At 51.4% G+C, this 22,502-nt stretch overlaps 1 protein-coding gene across 1 annotated transcript in view; it reads right to left on the bottom strand.

Moving 5' to 3' along the window:
* Positions 1-1,641: 1,641 nt before the first annotated feature.
* Positions 1,642-22,502, bottom strand: part of SRRM4 (serine/arginine repetitive matrix 4) — a 58,891-nt gene continuing 38,030 nt past the window's right edge. The window contains exons 8-12 of the mRNA XM_014964478.1: positions 12,339-12,676; positions 10,512-10,733; positions 10,136-10,246; positions 8,329-8,475; positions 1,642-7,723 (exon numbers count right to left, since the gene is read on the bottom strand). Of these exons, the coding sequence (XP_014819964.1) occupies positions 7,426-7,723; positions 8,329-8,475; positions 10,136-10,246; positions 10,512-10,733; positions 12,339-12,676 (1,116 nt within the window). The 3' untranslated portion in view covers positions 1,642-7,425. The remainder of the gene's footprint in view (positions 7,724-8,328; positions 8,476-10,135; positions 10,247-10,511; positions 10,734-12,338; positions 12,677-22,502) is intronic.

A 22,502-nucleotide genomic window follows, 5' to 3' on the forward strand; every position in this document is an offset into this window, starting at 1 on the left:
CACGGCCCCGAGAACACAAGCAGGGGGGTACCTGGTGGCAACGGGGGTCTCCCACCCGTGGAGGTGGTCCAGGCGCGGCTCTGGTGGGCAACGGGATGCACCAGAGGATGGGGTGTCATCAGTGAAGGTCACGCCGGGTACGGGACCACTTCCTCATGCCGCATCCTCCCTCCTGGCTCTGCCTCACGCTCCTTCTCTCCAGCATCTGCAATTTTTCTAATGGACTTCATGGCACTAATTGCAGCAGGAAGACTTTAATGCAGTGCAGGCCGCGCGGCAATCCAGCCACTGGTCACTCCAGCGGCATTAATCACGCCGCACCGACGCCGCATCGCTGGGGGAAGGAGCTGCCTCTCCTCAGCTGCCTCCCCTCTGCTCAGCCCCCTCACCCCCCAAGTGCAGCAGGGCTGCTCCCCTCTGCTCAGCCCCCTCACCCCCCAATGCGTGGGGACAGCCGGGCACTGTGGGGGTCCCCCTGGGTACAGAGGGGGTGCCTAGAGATGCCTGAGGAGGTCCCAAGTGCTGGCTGAGCACCCCTGGGTGCATGGAGGCAGCAGAAGGGCAGAACATCCCTCTCCATCCCCTTGTCCTGCCTGGTTGCCCCTGCCCAGCTGGGGGCTCCTGCTGCCCTGGGGGTGACAGCAGGGTGTCCTGGGGGCTGAGCCTGAGCTCAGCTGGGCACCTCTTGCCTCAGCTGGGGAGTGGGATCACCCCAGCACCCAGCTCTGCACCCGCTGGGGCAAACACCAGCCCACAGGGAGAGGGGGACGAGCCCCGAGGAGGTTTCGGGCAGCCCCACGATCCTGGCGCCTCCCAACATCCCCAGTCCCATGTTTTCCTGCGTAGCTCCAGGACATCCTCCCTCCCCGGCCAGGAATCCTCCCTCTCGCCTTGTTTATCCCCATTAGTCACACGTCCCCTCCCGCCGGCTCTTGCCCTCTCCGGGCCATCCCAATTTAGCTCCTGTTGTCACTCCAAATCTCCCAGCTGCCTCCCGCCGCCCAGCCGGCCCCACCACACCAGCGGTGGGAGCACAGTGGCCTCCCTTCTCCTCCAAGTGACCTGGGGACGCTGCCCCGGGTCCCCAGCATCTGTCCCGTGCTGTGGCCGGACCCTTCCTGGGTGCTAAGCCCTAGTGGGGACACTTGGTCCCGGTGCTACTGCTCCCCTGAGGGGGCTTCCAGCCAGCCCAGGGGAGCATCCCAGGGTGAGGGCCATCATCTGGGGCGTTGGAGAGTCCCCACCTCCCTCTGCAGCTCATGGCTGAGATGGCCAAGGAGGTGACAGAAGCAGGGAGCACCGTGCAGGGCTTGGAGCGAGGGCTGGGCACATCCCCACAGGGAGCACCGGCGAGCCCAAACCCTGGTGAGCTCCATGGTGAGGTGGCTGCATTCCTGGCTCCGGGCTCCCAGTGCCTGGACAGGGCCAGAGCAGCCAAAGGGCCTGGCCAAGGGCAGCCAAAGCCTGGCCCAGCAGGGCAGGGAGAGCTGCCAGAAATACTGGCCCACAAGTGTTTTTTTTTTCTGCCCCGAGGAGCCAGTTCTCAGCAGCTGGGAGCTGGAGGCAACGTGCCCTTCCCCATGGAGCAGCTGAAACAACCCAAAATATCCCACCACATGAAAGGAACATGACAAACAGGGCTGCGATGGGGAGGAATTACCGTCCAAACCTTTATTGGGACCCTTTTTCTAACCAGGCTAACAACTCAAAATACCCCAGGAAGACTAAAGAATACAGCAATGCATTTCCATGGAGAGCAAAGGGGGTTTTACAATGAAGTCAAACGAACAGAGGCGCCGGTGTCATTCCGTAAGGAATCAGCCAACGGGCGAGAAAACGGAGACGCCGTTTCCCTGGCGGCTTTTCTCACCTCTTGGCTTTTGTTCTAAATCTTCTCATTCCCTGGGTTTGGAAGGTGGAGAGCTGCCTCCAGGGCGGTGGGGTTCAGGGTGTTGTTCTATGGCCCAAGAGTTGGGATGCTTGACCACGAAACTGTTGCCACAACAGCAGATGTACCAGTGCCTCCGAGACCCTCCTGGTCATGTGCAAACTTCCAGGTAGCAGCAAAAGTCATGAGAATTATTTATTCTCTGGTAAAGAGGTAATAAAACCCCACCGGACACTAAAGGACAAAGTCTTCACTTAGGCACCTGAATCCGTCCCTTTCTCCAACAAACATCCTGACAGCCCCAGGGCTGAGGGCCCTGTGGCTCCTGGGAACAGCTCTGCCCCACGGAGCACAAACATCTCCCACTGGGGTGAAGAGGACAATGGCTGCCATTTTTAGCATGTCCCGTGGTTTTTTTCAAAGCTGGGGGAGGATGCCTGCAATGAGCTCCTTCTCATGTTGGAGACAACAGGAGAGACCTCCCCTGTCCTGGCCTGGCCACCTCTCCCAAGCTCATGTCTGGGCAGAGCTACTGGTTCTGGCATAAAGCTTGGGGAAGGGGGCAAAGCAAGGACATGGCACGAGGACGAGGGTCTCGGGATGGGGCAGGGTGGACATCCTTGCTTCCTGGTAGAGACCACAGCAAGTTACTTCAGCCCTATCCCTCTCCTCACATTGATGAAAGGGCAACAAGTCCCCTGATCCCCAATAACCACTGAGAGCCAAGAAGAGGGGGTCAGTGGTGGGAGACTGAAGATCTCTGGGGATCTTTGGTGATCCAGGCAGCCCTGCATGGCATGGAGGAGGAAGGGCAGGGTTATTCCTCCACCACAGCTGGCCTGTCACCTCCAAGCACCCACCACCTTTGTGGTTTGTCAACAGAAGCTGGCCCAAGAAGGAGGATTTTCCCCTGCCTTGTTCATCTCCATCTAAATGAGGTTCCACTGGTGGTTGAGCACAAATGAGCCTCATGTGTCTGACAGGTGCCTCCACGCCAGCAGGTGACAGCCTCAGTAATTGACCTCTCTGATAACCTCTCTCCAACGTATATGGCAACCCCTCAAAGGCTCCTGCCTTCGTGGACCCAAGGCAAAGACCCAAATAGCTTTTTTAAAGTAATGCTCAATAAATAGAAGAAATAAATATTAAATAGAGGCCGAGTCCTCTCAGCCCGTTCAATATATGTACAATGCATAGCAAAATAACAGTGATTGGCTCTTGCAGACAAGTTTGGTACAAATTCAGTCCTCCAAAACAACGAAAACATTGAGAAAAGTTGCAGTCAACATAAAGCAAAGCTCAACCGAGTGCCGTAACCCATGAAGAACAGAAAGAACACAGCAGTGCTTTGAAATATCCCTTATCTTGGCTTCCCAGCAAACCTGCAGAGAGTGTGTGGGGTTTTCTGGAGCCTGGTCCCGGCGCTGGGGTTGGGCAAGGAGTGACGAGCCTCACCTGGAGCCAAGGCTGGTGCAGGGAGAGCCGATGGCACGACTCTGGGGTGAGGGGGACATTGGGGAGCAGGTGCTGCTGGGGAAAGGCAACCAGGGACCCTGGGGATGGCAACAAAATCGTGGGTGGGAGAGAGCCTCTGTATATGAGGAAAGCAAAACCCTCTGAGATACCTCCTCCAAAAGGTGGCTGAGATATTTTCCCAAAGCCTTTCTGCTCTGAGTGAGGCTGTGGCCGTCCCTGGGCATCCCTTGTGTAGCCACTCACAGGCGAGCAGTGATTCACCAACACCGAAATGACCGAGTTGCCTTTCCACCAGGTGAATGCTGCTCCTTGCAGAGAGCACCAGAGGCAATCTGAGATGTGGGGCAAAAAAATCTGTGAAAGCGACGAATGAGCGAAACAACATCAGAAAAGAAAAAGCGCTGGCAAAAGGCACAGAGACAGAAAAGCTCGTGGGCTTCTCGCAAACCGACGGAAAACCCAGCTGTCCACCGACAAAGGGAGGGTGATGTCCCAGGTTGTACTAAAAATCTTAAATAAGTTAAAAAATAAATACCACCACTGAGGGGAACTCATATGTATATGCAACGTGTATGCATATACATACGGACACACACACACACACGTGTTCACATACACACAACAGAGACTCGGTTGGCTCCTGTCACCAAGAGGCGGGATTTTGCAAGCGTCGTGAGCGCGGCTCACTCTCTCACGGCCTGGTTTGGTTGCTGTTCCCATGGGTGGGTCACGGCGCGGCGATAAACACGGCAGGGGAGCCCTGGCGACGGCATCCTCCCGGGGAAACCAGCAGTGCCTGCGCGCAGCAGCCCGGTTTCGGGTTGTGTGCTGGCTGCGGAGCCAAGGGAAACAGCAGCCGCCGCCAGCTGGCACCCGGCCGGGGTGAGACTTCCCCTTGCAGCACCACAAACTGCCCTTGGCCCGGCCAACCGGCCAGCAGACCCTCGCTGTCACCTCCGTCAGGTCCCAGACCCGCTTCTCTGCTGACATCCATCACATCCCTGCACAAACCTAACGAGAAACCCTAGGTTTTTAACATGGAAACAGACCAACAGCTCTGCCCTGCGCCCCTCTGGTTGGCACACGCTCTCTGCCCTGCTCTGGAGAGCGCAGCTGAAGGGACACGTTGGCAGCAGGAGGGACCACCACTCCTCCAGCCACCTCACCGAGAGGGGCCAGCACCATAAGCCTTAAAATGAGAACAGCAGCCTGGATACATTCCAACAAACAAACAAACAATCAGGTCCAAAAATAACTTATTGTTCCAAAAAAAAAAAAAAAAGCCCAAACCAACAAAACAACAAACATTAGAATAAATAAATACTGGTAACGGTGACCACCTGCATCCGTTCTGACATACAATTAAAAATAGAATAATAAATAAATAAATAAATAATTTAAGAGGTTACTTCAACACAAGTCTGCTTGGGAAACCCCAGGAGCATTTAGCTGCCACGGGCTGTAGGAGCAGAGGCAGTCCTCGAAGCGCGGGTTGGCTGGGTGGGTACGAGAGCCACCGTCACCCCCACGCAGCCCTCGGGGTCACCTCCTGTCCCACGCTCGGTGGGTGCTGCTGCCCTGATGCGGTGCTTTGATCATCCGTCCCCAGCCACGAGGAACTCAAGTCAATGTTGTGTTTTGATATTTACACCGGTTGCACAAAGTCCCACTTCTTCTCTTTCCTAGTTTTTGGCCTCCCGGCTCGCTGCTTCCTTCGTACAGACGTGAGTGTGCCTTAGGGTGTGTTAAGGGGAACGAGGCTACTCTTGAAACACGGGTAGATCTGGGGTTTGGGCTCCCATCGCTGCCTTCAGATCTTCCCAGGGAGCAGAAGGACAGGGCATTTGAACCTCAAAGGTGGGAGAGACTCTTTGGGGAAGAAGCGTGAGGTTTTCAGCCTTTTACAAGAAGGGAGGTCACTGCAGAAGATGGCCAAGGGGCTGCTGGCAGGGCCAGGGCAGGGGGAGGGCAGCAGCACCCCACTGCAAGAACACCCCATCTTTGATCCCTCAATCACAGCCCTGGAGTGTTTGCCCAGCCCTACCAGGAATGCTTTTCTTTATGCCCTAGGAAGTGGCTTCCCAGGAGATGGACCCATGTCCCCACCAAGCCACTGGCCACACGGGTGCCCAGGTCTCTGCCTCAACCACCCTCATCCTCAAACTACCTGCAGTGAGCAAGGCAGGGGACGAGGGACTGGGAAAAGGGGGGGGGCTTTGGGGTTGAAGGCACAGGACAAGGGGGACCAGCAGTAGGAAAGATCCTAGGGAAAAAGGGCCCCCTGGCATAAAACTTCCCTTTGTACCACCCGGGTGGAATTACCCTCCAGGCTGCTGTACTTTCTGACAGATAGCAGGGTTAGATGCTGGCTAAGGCAGTCACCCAGCTCCACCAGGACACCATGGCCTTCCTCCGCTTGTGGGTTTGCCCCCTTACCTGCTGCCAGCAGGACTGGGGGGCTGTAGGTAACTCTTTAGCTGGGGGTGGGGCTGGGGGTGCATTTCTTTCTACCCCCTCTCCTCCCCCAGCAGATGCTGGCTCCACTTAGTCCTTTTCTGTGACACTTAAATGACACACCTCCTTGACTCATTAAGCCCAAACTTGTTAATAATCATGCAGGATGGAAGGGGAGGGGATGGAAAAAGGGAGGGAGGGAAGTCTTAAACCCAAATTAGCGTCTCTAAGCACCCAGGTGTTGTAAGAGAAAGAAACTCCTCAGCACCAGCTCAGCCTGTGCTGGGAGAAGCCTTTGTTACCCTGCAAAACACAGTAATTGCGCAGGCAGCTGGGCTGGCAGGGAGACAAAACCCCCGGGCACAAGGCTGCCCGGGCAGGCAGGGCCCTCCTGCCGCTGCCTGCGGCCTCTTGGAAAAACAGGCCATTAGTGGGGGACCCTTTCTGTCCCCCCGAAACAAACTGGGGCACGAGAGAGTCCTGCCCAAGCTCTGCACTGGCCCTGCACCGGGGCTGCCTCAGGAGGAGCCCAGGGGTCTCAAGGAGAAATGATTTCCTGAAATGCCCCAGGAGCTGCTTAAAAGTGCTGCCTGTTACGGGGAAGGGGAATTGGGGTCCCCTGTCTGCTCTCACTACACCCCACATCTATGCTCTCTTCTTATCTCCTTCCAGTCCCACCAGTGCTGTGCTCCAAGGGCAAGGCTCCCTTTGGAAAAACCTAATCCCAAACTGCAAGAGGGTTCCTCTGAGAAGGGAAGCCCACGGTCCCCACCTCCCACCCATGGCCTGGCCCTCGGAGCGCAGCGTGGCACCAGCTCCCCTCTCCCTCGTACCCCACAGGCTCCACCTCTGCTGCAGACCCCAACTTGCTCATCCTAAAGCAAGTTATGGTGCTGGGGGAAAACAACCCTGCAAAAGCTGATGAATACCTGGTAGGAAAGGGTGAGAGAAAGAGAAGAAATGGCCTTTTGTTTTTTCCCCAGGAATTACATCAGGGGGGATTTCTAGCCTTCTATTTATAGCAGGGACTGGCTGACCGGCAACAAATAAATATTCTCTCACGGAAGAGGCCTGCTGCAGAGTGGCCAGAAGCTCTGGAGTAGAAACCCAAGAGACATGATATTTGCCTTGGTCAGGGCAGGTCACCTCCACGCATCGCCAAAGCTTCCCAGCAAATTCCTCCCTAACTGGGTCTCTCCCTCCAACAGGAATTAATTTGCTGGCTCCTGGTTTGGCAGAAGAGCAAGGAGCTGAATTCTCTCCTTCGGAGCAGCCGGTAGTGCTTTGGAAAGCGGCAGCGATGGGGAGCCGGGGATGTCGGGGAGGATGAAGCAGGTCTGTTGTGACAGATCCTCTGTAAAGCACCGACCCTTCTTCCAGTCCTGGCCCGGGGAGCTGGGATGGATCCACCTTGTCCACGAGGCAGCGAAGGGGCTGTGCTGGGCGCACGGGGGCTCTTACTCCGGACACCGGGGATGGGGGACCCAGCGCTGCCACCACATCAGTATCGGGGATGATTGCTATCGATGGCCAGGTAGGTGGGAAGGAAGCGGAGAATGCCAGGAATTTGGAAGTGACGCCGGCACGCGAGCCATCGGCGGCACTCCCTAGCGACGTAGGCTGTCAGAGCTGCCTCCTGAGTCATAGCTCCTGCTCCTGCTCCGGCTGCTCCTGGGGCCCGAACTCCAGCTGCGGCTGCTCCTGGGGCCAGAACTCCGGCTGCGGCTCCTGCCCTCGGCGTTGCTGCTGCTGCTCCAGCTTCGGCTCCGGCTTGTCCGGTAGCTGGAGTAGCTCCGGCTCCTGCTCGGGGAGCGGCTAAAGCTGCTGTACCAGGAGGAATAGCTGCTGGCGCTGCTGGAGGAGGAGGGACTGGGACGGTAGTAGGGGATGGGGCGTTTGCGGGCACTGCAGGGACAGAGAGATGTGGGTTACCAGCAATACAAGGATGGATTTACTGCTAAAATCTCCAAAAAGCACTGTTTACTTTGCACAACCTGCCCCCAAAATGTGACTGTGTTTCTTTAAAAGAAAAAAAAAGGAAGAGATCAGGTAGTTGTCAGGCCTTGGGATTCAAACCACCCGCCTCCAGGGCCCTGGGGAATGCTTCCCACACCAAGTCTTAGGCTGGGCTCTGTCTGATGCTGTCCCAAAGAGCCCTCAGCATGAAGGTTAGAGTCAATATTTGACTGTCTCTACAGTCAAATGTGGGCCATCTACCACAAGAGAAGGTGAAACAAAAAGCCTTTGGGGGGATGCTCCTGGCACCTGCTGAGTAAGTCCTTGCTCTGACTTCATCTGCCTGTTTTCTTTGTTGTAAATGAGACACCCCCCCCTCTGGAAACCCAGAAGCTCTAGGAGGTGTGGAAGGGCCTGCTGATCAGGCTCAGAGGAACCGGTCTCCTCCTGGAGCAACCTCCGCTGGGAAGGGCTGGGACCCAAGGACAGCCCACCTTCTCCCCAGGGAGCACCAACCGAGCCTGTCCCCAAACGATGGGACAATGTCCCCTTACCTTGTGATGCGCCGAGCTTCCAGGTGGCTGGGAGAGTCTCTCCTGCGTTTCCTCAGGGGTGAATAGGACCGCTGCCGCCGTCGCCGGTCACGTTCCCTGTGCGACTCCTTCTCACTGGAGCCATACTTGTGCTCTCGCTCGCGGTCTCTGGGGAAGGCACAGGTTGGAAAACTCTCACTGCTGGGTCGTTGTGGGATGGGTTTTGGATGTGGAGGCAATGGCCCAAAGGCACAGACGAGCAGAGGACACTCAGCTCCCAAAGGGAGCACTCTAAGCAAAGCGCTCTGGTGGCACCAGCCCTGCACTCACTGACTTAGCTGGACAAAGAGACACTCGTCTGGCTGGACAAATTGTGTCTGGGGGTTTCAGCAGTGTCTCCTGGTGGCCCTGCACTGCTGAGCTAAGAGGGCGTCCACGTACCTGTGTCTATGGATGCGCTCTGTATTTAGGCTCTACTAAAATTGTTCTTGCTGGCCGTGCTGCAGAAGCAGGAGAGAACAACCCTGCCAGCAGGCCCCACGCGAGCAGAGGGCCCCTGGTATCCCTGCAGGGCTGCGCAGCTCTGCACGGCTCGCCAGAAGGAGTGCCGGTGTTGCTATGGTTTTCTCTTTTGTTAAATTGCCATACACGTCAGCACAGGCCCTTCTCTGGAGTGTAGCTGACTTCATACACCCTGCTCAGTGCCAACTGCAAAGCGACATTACAGGTCAAGGGCCTGATCCTTGCACGCAGGAAATATTCTCCTACACCAGTGCAGGGATTGTCACAGCCTGCAAGAATCAAACCCTGGGAATGTGACATTTTAAGGGTGCAAAATGTTCACAGCGTGCTCAGTAGCGATGTTACCAGAAAAAAAACTGCCCAGAGGCATCTAGGGCTGAGCTAGGAGATGCGTGTTTTCTATGGGGTGTGGAGGGAATAGTCACCTGGACTGTGTTTCCCCCTGCAACGCTGTGTGAGTGCCAGTATGAGGGTACCTGGCATCTGCCCACGCAGCAGGGCCACTTCCCGGGGCCTGACACCTCTTTTGGCAGAGCCATGACTCTGAAAAGCAGAGTGTCTTTCCTTACTGCAGTAAGATCCCTCTCTGAGAAGGGCCGGAGCCCTGCTGCAGGGGCTGCTGGCTGGCGTGGGCTCCTTGGGTGATGGAAGCTGTGGGCAGACCCAGCTGGAAGAACCCAATGCTCTGCCCATCGTTTACACCGTCAGGATAGAGAGGGGCACTCCCCGAATTTTGCTATGAGGCATCTTCCACTGGCATGAGCCCTGGCAAACACCACCAAGCAGCCATCTGTGCACTCTTGGCTGCATAGCGTGTCCTCCACGAGGGCTCAGAGCGGAGCAAGAGCCACTTCACATGCCACACGCTCTGAGTGTGAGATACCATGATGCTTCCAAGCCAGGGATAAACCAGGTCTCTCTCCCAGCAACCTTGCCCCAAAAGTGCTTTGTGTGAAATTCCCCTGAATCAACGCAGGGCGTTCCTTGGCTATAGGACTTTTCCCACAGAAAGTGAAAGGCTTATCTCTGGGCTCTTCCCTCTGCAACCAGCACCAGCTCTGAGACAATAAACGGTGAGAAATTTCCAGTGGACTGGGGACCAACATAAAATATTGCCATAGGCCTTACTCCCTGTCCCCTTAGTCCTCCTCACCCCAGAGCTGACGATTAAAGCTCCCAGTGAGGAAGCTGAAGGAGCAGTTTGGGGCTGGCAGAAGGAGCCAGCAGTCATGATGGAGCCCAAACAAATAATGGAGGCAGTGGGTAAGTGTGAGGCAGCAGATATCACATGAGGAGACAGCTGTACCTGCTAGGGCTGTAGCGGGAGTAACTGGGGCTCCGACGAGTCCTTGAACTCCTGCTCCCAGGACTTTTTTTGCAGGATTTGGAGGAATAGCTGGGGGAACGTGACGAAGACCTGGGGATAGGCAAGAACCATAAAAGAGTTAAAGATGCTGTAGGGTGAGGCTGTACCAGACTCCTCCAAATCTGGGCACATGGGGGGAAGAGATGCCCCGTATTTCATGGTCTTGGCTCAGCTCTGTGTGGCCAGTTCACCACGAGCCATGTGGATCCCTAGGCACCCCTCAAACTCTTACACCTCCTCCTGCAAGGAGCCTCCCAGCCTGCAAGAGTTAGACATTGCCCAGGGTCACAGAGACAGACGCTTTAGCTGGCCTTACCTCTTTCCCGAAGAGCAGGACCTGCTTCGGGAGTACCTGGGAGAGGCCTTGTGGTGTGAGGAACGGGAGCGGCTGGAGCGGCTGGAGCCACGGGAGGATCTGCCGGTGCTGGTGTAGGACTCGCTGCGGGAGCACGGCCTTAGCGGCAAGCTGTGGGTTGGGGACAGGAGGAAGGTTTGCTTCTTCTCCTCTGAACAGTTGAGACACAAGGACAGGCAGCCTCTGTGAACATATATTTGGACAGTCATTGAAGCTGTGGCTGAACTGGGACTGGCTGAGGGGAGCAGCACACTCCAGCCAACAAGTATTCTCATCCTCCCCATTCCCCAACTGTGGATAAAGAAGACCTCCTGGCTCCCCAGCTTCAGTTGCAGGAGACCCTGCACTTGTGGGTCAGAGCCCAAGAGCTCACCCTCCGGGCTGTGCCAGGGAAGGGCAGTGGAAGAGTTCTCAGGTGGCCTGAGAAACAGCTCTTCTGCCCTGTGTCCAACACACCAGAGGTGTCCAGTTGGCAGAGCCTGGGTCAGGCCAGCGAGTGGTGCAGGTGCTGGAGAGGGAGTGAGGTGAGAAGTGATGGAGCAAGGGAAAGCCAGAGCATGGTAGGGCAAGGGCTTGTGCTCCAGCCTGGCTGTGGAGCAGCACGAGTGGGCACATTCCCTCACCTTTGTACAGAGCTGCATGAATTCTTCTGCTTCCAGAAGTGCCCTGGGCATGGACTGGGGTTAGAGCCCAGCAGCAAGGCAGCCTCCCAACAGCCAGGGCCAGCTGCAATCCCAGCTCCACCCATGTGAAGGCAGAGTTATCCCACTGGACTCACAACTTGAAAAGTATATACAGCCATGAAATTTTACCCTCTGGCTGAAAATCGAGGGCTTGTTCTTCCTAACACCAATTCCCCTGGCTCCCGCTCCTCTCTCCTTCAGTGCTCCCACCCCCAGACCGCATCCTGGCTCCAACTTTCAGCATTTTAGACCCGAGGGCCTGAGCTGGAAGAGGTCCCTAACACCACTGCCTGAGCAAAACCTTGGGCACAGCCACCGCGCTTCAGTGCCTTTCATCCCCAACATCACCTGGCAAACCCCCAGGGGTGGGAGGTGGTGATGGAGGCTGCTGTCTACTCCCCTCTCCTGATGGTGACCTGTGGCACTGGATGGTGATTTGACTCCTGTCCCCAGCCCTTATGCCCTGTGGCTGCAACGCACAGAGCTGCTGCTGTGTTATCCCACAACCAGCAAGGCACCTGCCCCTCCCTGTGCTCCCCACCTACAGGAGATGCAACCTTGTCACCCAGGACCAGTCCTGGAAGAGCTGGGAAGGGGCAGGCTGGATTTGGCTCCTTGGACGGGTGAAAGAACAGAAGTATTGGTTTTAGCAAAAACAAACCCTGCTCCCCTTCCCCATAGTAAGTGGAGGGGGAGAATTAGCACAGCCAGCCCCCGAGGTACCTTTCCAGACTTTGCCCAGAAGGGCCATCAGCTCTCTCCTTTGACACGGTCACGTCTGGCTGAGCAGGGTTGTTTCAGGACACGGCTCGACCCAGGGCCAAACCCTGCATTAGCCACGTTAATGCCAGAAGAGCTGGCACAGGCAACGCGCAGGGGCGTGATGGCTGGGTTTGCATCCTCCTCCTCAGGCTACAGTATTGGTCATTGCTGGGTTGTGGACTCCAGACTGGCAAGACCGCGGGTCTGATTTATATCTAACTGCCTCCAGACCACAAAAACCTCCCTGCCAGCTCACCACTGCAACTGGCGAGTGGGCAGGAGATACAGAGCAACAACGTACCAGGTATTTGGCTGCCAGCAGCAGCTACTGGTAATCACTGACCTTCGGTCTTGTCCCTGGGCATCTGGAGACAGATTTTCCAAAGCTGTTCCCTTGGTCTGGGAAAAGCAACTGGTGAAGGAATTTCCTGAATCAGAGCTGTTATCGCTGTTGGCCAGTTTGGGCTTCCCGGACGAGAAGGCATGGCCAAAGCCATCATGGACTAGACTTCTTTTCTCCTGGCTGTCCTTTGACCTGGATGAGCTCGTTTGAGTGGAGGGAGGGGAGGAAGTATCGTTTCCTGAGTCATATTCATGATACTCTCCGTTCTGGCTGGCAAGGTTGCCAGGCGGGCTGTCTGTTTTGGTAAAGAGGTCAGCAGAAGACCCTGACTGAGAGATCTGAAAGCAAAAAAGCCATTTGGCATTGTTTGAACGTTTTTTAGGGGGGAGTGTTGTTTTTGGTTTTACTTTGCTTTTTTTTTTTTTTAAATAAACCCAGAAATTTTACCATCATGATGCACTGAAACAAAAGGAAAGGAAAGGAAAGAAAAGAAACAAAGTAAGAAAGAAAGAAAAAGAAAAAGAAGAAAGAGAAGAAGAAAACAAAAGCACATATCCCTGAAAGAAATCCACAGTAAGAAGAAACTTCTTTTCCCCCTGCTATGATAACGGGAAGATTTAGAGATCATGCAAAGAGTATCAGCATGCGATTCATGTAAAACAAAAGAGTTCAACAACGTAAACGGGCAACCAAAGAATCAAAATAACTAACTAAATAAAAAAGGTATAACAGAGGACAAAGCCCTTATTTAACCTTAAAGAGAGGGAGAAAAAAAAAAAAAAAGAAATGGGAATATACATATAAAAATCCTACATAATCCTTGGAAAGAAAACAAAAACGAAAAAAATCTTAAATGAGGGAATTTGTTTAGCTTCCTTAATAAAGAGGTTGAATGGCTGTCACTGAAACAAGCAAAGAAAAATCAAATCAAATCAAATTAAGGGCTTCTGTACAAAGTAAAAACTGGCAAATAAACAAGCTTATAATTTTGAAACAAATATATTAAAAAAATAAATTAAAAAAAAAAAAAAACAGAAAAAAGGAGGGGAAGGGGAAAAAAGAAAAATCCCTCTGGAAATAAAAGGTATACAGATACTTTTTTGTGTGCTTTTTTTCCCCCTGAAGAAGATATAGCTAATGCGCTCAAGTGACCTCTAATAAATTCCCTGGTGTCTTGCGGATAGCATCCACTTACCCATCAAGAACTCCTCCTTTAGTAGGTAAGGTGTAAGAAAAAAGGAAGAGCGGGCAACATAAGTCCATCATTAGAGTCTCACATTACATGAAAAAAACATAAACCCTCTCTTCAATCCACTCTGCCAACTGTTCGCTCGCCTCCTCTATGCAAATGTCACGACTGCTTTTTGTCTGCTTGCTTGTCTCACTTATTACTCATTTTTGTTTCCTTCTGCTTTAAATTAGGCCGCCCAGCCCTTTCCTGGAGGCTGAGGGCTCGTGCTGAAAAGTCGCAGCTTGTACTGAATCCCTTTGGGTTTCATGGAAGCAACAAAGGGACTCAAGTGACAGAAGAAGTATTAAAAAAATAAAGTAGAGGAGGAAAAATTTCCCCCCCCTTGTTCTGTGTTGGAGACCTATAGGGAAGGGGATGGTAGCCCTGCTCCTTCCACCCTCTGCGTGGGTCTTTGGTGGGTTCAAGGACTCCAAGCCCACATTGGCTGCCCCGGGCAGGGCTGTTGTCTGGGGCCCTGAGCACCAACAAAGGGATTTACATCATTTGGGTATTTTACAGTTCAGTTTTAACTCCGCTGGCATTTGCCTGAGCCAGTCCCGGAACGCACCGGCTCCAGGAGTGAGGCTACATTAGTGCTAACATCTGCCCTTACAACGGGGTGAAAATTAGGGTCAATCATGGACCCAGCAGATCTGCACATTCGTGTGGCCTCCTCTTTCACTCAGCTGCTCTGTTTCCCTCATTCCCACTCGTAAGCTTTGATCCAGGGTCCTTAGAGTGTGGACACACACTTTTGGTTCCCCCCCCCCCAACATAGTCCTCCAACACAATCCCAGCAAGCTGTGCTCCCTCAAACACCTGCATATGTCCTCACACCCCATTCTGGGGCATGCAATGCCCTCCCTCTACATCACACTCTCCACACTGGGGACCTGGGCCATGCCCTCACAAATCTGGGGCATTCGGAGCTAAGAAAACCACATTGCAATGCTGGTGATATCTCAGGGAGCAGAGGAAACCTGGATCAGTTGTCATACAGCGGGGACAGGGCCAGTCCCTTTGGAGAACTGGACTGGCTGGCATGAGGATGGGACTCCTCATCTGTATCTGGGGCTACAGACCTGGCCTGTGTTACTTTTTACATGGTGCATCTTCATGCCATCAGATGGTGCCTTCATGTCTACCCTCCTGCCAGTGTTATCTGGTCTGTGTTCCTGGCTGAAACCAGAGCAGAGCTACCAACACAGACAGCAGCTCTCAGAACACATTTGGCAGAGTGACGACTGCCCACAACATCCTCACGCTCTGAAAAAACCTGGAGTTGGAGGATCTCCAAGTACTTCCTAGTGTTGCCAGAGAGAGAGGCAGTACTGTTTCTGGGATAAGGGACAAAGGGGCAAGAATTAGTTCATCCCAGCAAATCCAGACTAGAGCTGTGGACTCCCCATTCCCACCCCACACTAACTTCTAAGCCATGCTTAATCCTAGCTCAGAGGCACCAAAACCCCAGCAGTGGAAATGAAGTGATCTTTTTTCACTAGCCAACTTGTACCTTCAATGCAGAAGCCCTGGACAGAGCAGAAACATCTCCCACATGTTCCCAACTAGCAATGAGTGGAGACACACGTTGCAAGTCCCCATTTCGGCATCTGGTCTTGCTCCTTCTCAGCTCTAGCACTTCTCTAACAGTCCTTGTGTACTCCCATAGAAATTGGAATGTCAAAGGAGCATAAAAGAGCCAGGTATCAATCTCTCCTATGTTTTTCATCAACTCAAAACCCCTATGCCACATTCAGACCCCTGAGAAAATTGGAATGTCAAAGGAGCATAAAAGAACCAGATCTCTCCTATGTTTTTCATCAACTTAAAACCCCTATGCCACATTCAGACCCCTGAGAGAACTGGCCTCCTTGCTACAAACCACTGCCCTCTCCCCAACCACATCCCAGAGGACACAGAATTGCGCTTTCAAATGTGGCACCAGATTATTATTTTTTTTTAAAGATGGGTTATGGTTTGCAGTAGATCAGAACCCAAACCAAGAGACAACCAGCTTTTTACCACCGTTCATTTATAGGCATGAAAACACCACGTGAGGTACAGCCTGGCTACAGAGGTAGGAAGGGCCTGGAGTGGGCAGAGGGGTTCTCTGAGGGACACTGACCCCAGCATCACCCATACAAACACCTCACTTCTGTTCCCTCCCAGTCTAAACCATAAAACCTTTATTTTCGCCAAGAAATACAGCTGTTTCTTGGCATTTCTAAAACAGCTTTTAAGACTGCTGGTGGGACCTGGGATGTATGCTCTTGCTTTGCCTTCACTGAAGCCTGTCTTCAAAGTAGCAACTGTTGTCAGCACATCACAAAATCTGTCAAGTGACTGGGGGATCAACATTCTCCTCTGTAGCTGAACACCTGCGGTAGGCAGGACTCTGGGAAGAGGCAACAAGAAGACATCAGAGAAATATGGAGCCCACAGCCCTTGTGAGGGCTGGAGGGTCTAGCCTGGGCAAGGCAGGTGGCAAGGGGAGGGACAGCAGCTTCCCAGCCCCACCACCTCAAGGCACCAGGCTGTAGCCAGTAGCTTCCTGCAGGCCCCAAGGGAGATTTCTGTCCTATGGCAAGATCCAGGACAAGTCTCAAGATGCTCGACTCACCCATCTGCTTGGAGACATATTCCTCATCCACCAACCTTAGCTTTGCTTCTGGTCTCATTTTAGTGCTTCTGAAAGGCACATCAGCCACACGAGATAGAAACTGAGCGCCACATCTGAAAACGCTGTGCAGAGCTCTATTGAATTGTAATGGCTTTTTGTTTTTCTAGGGTGTCTTAAAAAAGAGTCTGTTCTTTCACAAATCTAATTTTCTCTATGCGAACACTTGGATTTTTTTCCCCTCTCTAATAAGTAATTAAATAATCTCAGTGAACTTTGCTTTCTCCAGCTTTCAGCAGGGGACCTACTGCTGCCCTCAAGGGAACCCAAGATATATATTTATTGGATTTTTTTTTTTTGTTTCAAATCATTATTTAATCAAGACGAAGGGGGAGCAGAAATGAGGCCCTCACTCATACTCCAGACTGTAATTTTGAGTGCAATCCTAGACCAAGAGGCAGTGCAGGCTAATGGGTTACAAAAATACAATCACTACTCGTCTTCCAATTAAACTGAACAAGTCCATTTACTGTGATGCAAACAGCCCTGGGGCAGGAGATGACTACATGGTTTCTCAGCCGTAAGGGGACCGAGACCCATCAAGGAGCAGCAACGGCACAGCCTCACTTAGAGTTGGAGGATTTCTTTCTTGGGTCTTCTTTCCTCTTGTTTTACAACTCCAAGTGGAGTTAATTTCTTTTTCAGAGGTGCATAATGTCCCCTTTTCTCTCTTTTTTTGTGTGTTGTAATAATGAAAGGAACAAAAAAACTTGGGTCAGTGACCTCGGCAAGCCTTACTCTCCATGAGGGCCTGGCAGACATCTGCCAAGGAGCTGCCAGCACGGGGAGCAGCATCTGCTGAGAGGGGCTGCTGGGGGTAACCTGTGTCTGGTCTGGGGTACCTCCATCTTCCTGAGCTAGGGCTGGGGGAGGCCTTCACCTGTGGGAAATGGGCTCACCTCTGCTGATAATTTGCCCTAACTGAAATGCCAACATAGTCTAAAAGGAGTACAAAAAAAAAATTATCAGGGCTGTAGGAATACAATAAAACCTCTTTTTGCACAATTCAAAATTCCTGACTCAAGAAATATCAAGTGAAAAGTATCCTTTCTTTTTTTTTTTTTTCCTTTTCTCCTAGGTGGAGAGTTCAGGGTGAGGCTTTCTCTACCACAAGGGCCAAGCTGAGTCCAGGAGCATGGGGGTAATGACACAAGTGTCCCTGCAAGGTCAGAGCTTGGGTTATTTGGGCCTGGATGGCCACACTGCAGCTCACAAATCCATTGCTGGGGGTGCATTCCTGAGAAAGCCAGACAAAGTTTTATTCCTTTGCAAAGATCTTTTCAGCCTGCTGGGGTGCAGCCAGCATCGTGGGACACAGGCCAGCGTGTCCCCAGCTCGGCTCTGGCCAGGCTGGCACTGCTTTGGAGCAAGGGTTTGCTTTCCACCACCTCCTTTGGTACCTGGTGTACAGCAGAGCCCTCCATGGCTGCAGGTATCCCTCCCTCCCCCTGGGCTCTGGCCTCCCCGTGGTCCCAGCACTGAGCTGTGAATTTACCAGACAATAACCTGGGATCATCTGAGTCCCTTTGCTTGGGAGGGGAAGAATAACAAAAGCAAAAAGAGGACAACTTCCATATTTATGGAAGGCTTTGCCTTCCTGTTCTGCAGGGCCTTGTTTGTTATCAGAAACATGATGCCCAGCAATTAAAATAATAGCTTTTCCTAAAGTGAATCAAAACCCAGGCTAGAAAACAGAGATACAGCAAGCAGATACAGGTCTGCTACAAGGCTCCCCCAGCCCTCCCCCACATGCCAGCCCCAGCCCCTGCATGGTATCTCCCCACTTCTACATTTCTGCAGACACACAAGCACAAGACAACAAAACAGTGTCATTTGGAACAATCGTACCCCGCTGAGCCTCACTGACAGTTTGGCTCAAGCCTGTGTTAATTTGTGACATCATAAACGAGTTTTCAGTGGAAATAAAGGAGCTGGCAAGGCAAGTGTATGCAGCGTACAGTTATCTTCATCAGGTACAAAGGCAATTGGATTCATACCCTGCAGGTATTTATATTGCAGTGCTCAACTGAAAGCACAGTGGCATCTAATATATCTTTATCGGTGTGGAGTAAAGTGTCTGCAGCGGGTTAGGGGTATTCTGTTCAAAAATAGCTGCTGCATATTACCCATGGTTTCTCTGCATGCTGAGGCACAGACCCACAATCCTGTTCTCAATAGGTGCCTATCGCAGCTGCATGGGATTAACAGGAGAATGAGAGGGAGCAGCTTGGAAATTCACTGCCAGAAAGTAAAGTAGCAGGGAACTTTGGGGTGTTTCTGCATGTGTGCATGCATCAATTAATGCATAAAGGCAAGAGGGAAAGAAGCAGCAAGGTAGATGCACGGGCAGGGCATTCTTTTGCATGGTTTACCCTTCAGAAATTACAGGTAGACCTAGTTAGAAAATCTGGACATGTAGTAGAAAGGAAGGAAAACAAACCAGGGGGTGGGGAGGGATGGCAGAATTTACCACAAAAATACTTCAATTTTCAGAAGAAAAAGAGTACGGAATAAAAATTGACTTAAAAAGCAAAATCTTTGATTTGGAAATGGTATAGCATTACCTCATGGGAATTTGTGTGTTGCCTCTTTGGATCTCTTTTGCACATTGGGATCTTCCCTGGACAACCCCTTTCCTTTGGAGATATGACAAAGCTTCTCCCCAGGTAAGGATGGTTTGGAAGCCCAGGCCAGAGAGTGCACCACACCAGCCCCCCCAGAGGACTGAAACATGGCATTTCTGCATCCCAATTCTGGAATTTCACACAAAAATCTGTTCTTTTCCAGTAATATATTTCTGAGAAGTGATCAACATTTTCTGCAAGAGCACATTTTCATTTCATAACACTTCCAGGCTGCTCTCAAAGTGGATTCTGACAGAACTAAGCGTATTTATAGAGCAACCATTTAACTCACAGAAAGGGGAGGCAAAGAGTTGTATATAGTCATTAACAAATGAGACTAGAAGTTCCCAGTCCGTTTTTCCCTCGCCAGTTTTGAGTACCTGGTATTTAATGACCTTACTCAGAAAAATTTCAGGGGCAGCACTTAACCAAGGGCTTCAATTTAAACAAGTGCTTAAATGTTCTCTTGAATGACATCCCAAGACTTCTTTGGGGCAACAAAAAGGACACTAGTGGGTTGTGTAGTAAAGGTACTGATGCCTTTCAGTCATTGAAATATTTGCCTGTGCTATTAACCCTTACTAGAAAGAGTACAGCAGGGGCCTGATGACTTTTACTTTGCAACTGTCACCATAAAGCTCTGATTTTCCCTGCCCTGCAGCTTGTGTGCTCATTTACCCCGAGTGAAGCAAGTGGAAAGGGGAGTGCAGCATGCTTGAGTTTAGCTTGTTTTAAAGCTTTTACAATTTTAAATTAGAGTTTACTCTTGCTCAGGGAACAGAACAGCTGGCAGTCGGCCTCACAGGACCCAGGGAGCCTGGCTTCAGAGAGAGGAAACCCAGTACCAATTAAAAACCAGGCTTAGACTTGAAGACATTAATGTAAAATACGCAGCTTGAACCAAAAAAGAAAACCCCCAAAACCACCCTGATGACATGATGCAGTCTTTGGCTGATTGCTTTTTGGGAGGAGCTCTTAACTCATTTCTACCTCCCCAAGTTGACAGAGGGCACCACCCCAGGCTCATGGCAATAAAGGTTTCATAGCTTGTTATTCTTCCTTTCCATGTACACACACACACACGCATCTCAGCGTGGTGCGCAGGTTCTGCTATTCACTCTACCTTATATGGTTTTATAAGCAATGACTCACATGTGCACTACACACTCAGGAGATGTACATGACGAGAGCAAATATGCATATCTATAATGTTGAGAGACAGCTTGTGCCTGTCTGTACCCACGTATAATCTCTGTGTATTTTGATTGGAACGCTGCCTGTGCGGATAAAGTCTCTCCTCTTGCTGGCACTCTCTCACATCCTATGCAGCTACTGCGTACGGCTGAGCTATTTCCAACTGGTGACTGGGCATAAAGGAGAGAATCAGTTCCCCATTACATACCACTCTGGGGCTTGGAGGACTCTTTGCTCAAGACAGCTCTCTATCACTACACATCCACACACACAAGTACCAAGTTCTGCACTGCCTTGAGACCTATGTAGCAATTTCCTGCCTATCAGATGCTAACACTGCTATCAAAGAGCATCACACCTCTGCTTTGCAACTATCAGGAACAAAGGGGAAATGTGCCATGGAGAAGAAAGACTTCCTATCAATCTGTATCTAATATTTCTCTCCACCTCTTGCTCCCTCAATTCTAAGGCATACAATATATCATCTCTTTCCATGTATATGGAAAAACATCCCAAGGCACTGAGCCTGATTTTTACCCTTGGCTGCACATACAGTTCCCATTAACATCAATGGGAGCTGCTCGTAAGTTTTGATTTTGGCCCCTGGGCTTGTCAGTCCAGAGCAACAGTGATCCTAGAAGGATCATGATAGTCAGAAAACATCCCCTGTCAATAATCACCAACTCATTAAATGTAAATGTTTCTTTTATATATGTTTGATTCCTTTTCTTCCCCTGAAGGACTAAACTTTTGGACATGAAGACCAGTGAATTAAGTTCACATCCAGCTGAGCTAGGACTGCATAAGAAATACTTCCCTGTAAAATATCATTGCTGGAGGCCACTTTCTTTTGTTAAATGTCCTCAATTCATTATTCATAGGCTAAAGCCTTTGCAAATTTTTCCCCTCTCCAGCCCCACACTTGGTGTGAAAGTGCTGAAGGAAGGAATGACTTTAAATACATTGGAGAACAGCACCATTAATAAATAATACAGCTTTAACCAACTTTGTCTAACATCGCTATAATTGAGTTATAAAAATTTCATATCAAATTTCTTGCCCAGATTCCTGTGGCTAGTTCAAGGGAAAAAGCAGAGTGTGTAATACTTACTACTTCCTTAGGAGACAGGAAGCTGTAGAACGGGAGGGTTTGGCTGGCTTTTTGGGTGGCCTGAACCTCTGCAGAGGAATTTTGCTTTGCCGTGATCTTTGAATGGTGCCGAGAGTGTCTTCGCCGTGTTTTACGCCCTTCCTCCCGAGACCTGGCTCTGTGCCTGCAGGGAACATGAATAACCAAACTGTTGTTCCTCAGTATTGCAGTAGTGCCCGTTACCAGCCCCATACAAACCCTTGGCACCTCTGTGCTAGGCCATTGCACGTGGGAGGTCCTCCACGTGACTGCTCTGGGGAGTCATGATGGAGACAAAAAGGAATGTTTTGCTTTTCTACTTCTCTTTTTTAAAAATATTTTGCATCCAGGCTTTGGACCTTAACCTCAAATTTCAGCTCCAATTCATGGTTTTATGGTGGCTCAGGGCAAACCCTACTCTCACACAGCCTTGAATGTCCCTATGATAACAAACCTCCAAGAGAAGACACACTCTACTCTTGCATGAACACCCCTGCAGTTACTGATTGCGTTCCTCCCCCTGCTGATCAACAGCTTTTCATAAGAAATTCCCAGTAGTTAGGAGGACTGAAGTGGGAGAGTGAGGGTGGCTTGTTCTTAAAGTCAAGTGCTTTCAGAAAACGTGAAACATGAACTCATGATGTGTATAAACTACGCGACTTGTTATTGCAGTGATGCCGAGTCTAGCACCAGCATCCACTTAGCTGGCCCCAGGACACATCTGTCATCCACAGGACTGAGATTTTAATCAGGTCAAAGATAGTGGCTCTAGAATGCTGCGAGCGAATATATTTTCATTGCTAAGACCAAGTCTAAGGGTTTCCTGGGACATCAGCAGTACAGAGCCCTTGGGCTGGGGAAAGGAAACGAGGCTGGAATCAGCTGTCATGGGCTGATCATCAGCCATGAGGATTAGAAGTGACTGCTGGACCGAAAAGCTGCAGCCGCTGCTCCTCGAGCCAAAACTTTTCTGTGGCAGAGACCGCAAGAAGCTCAACCTCAAGCTATGTGACATGGCTGCTACCAGAATGAGACATGGTTCTGCAGAGAGTTTGTGGGTCACACAAGCTATTGCAATCACATCCTTGAGCCCACCAGGACACCCAGGTGATGTTACCTGCTTCGGCAGCGGGTAGAGTGGGAGTCCGAGCTCTCTGAGCGAGAGTGGCAGTGGCGGTGACGATGGCGATGAGATTTCCGGGTGCGCCCACGGGAGCTTTAAGAAGCAGAGAGGAGAGCCACCATTAGATAACAGGCTGGGGGTAATGCAAGAGCCCACAGCTGGAGGCTGAAGTCAATAACATTCAAA

The sequence above is a fragment of the Calidris pugnax genome, unplaced genomic scaffold, assembly GCF_001431845.1.
Source record: "Calidris pugnax isolate Ruff unplaced genomic scaffold, ASM143184v1 scaffold32, whole genome shotgun sequence".
NCBI classification, from domain to species: domain Eukaryota; kingdom Metazoa; phylum Chordata; class Aves; order Charadriiformes; family Scolopacidae; genus Calidris; species Calidris pugnax.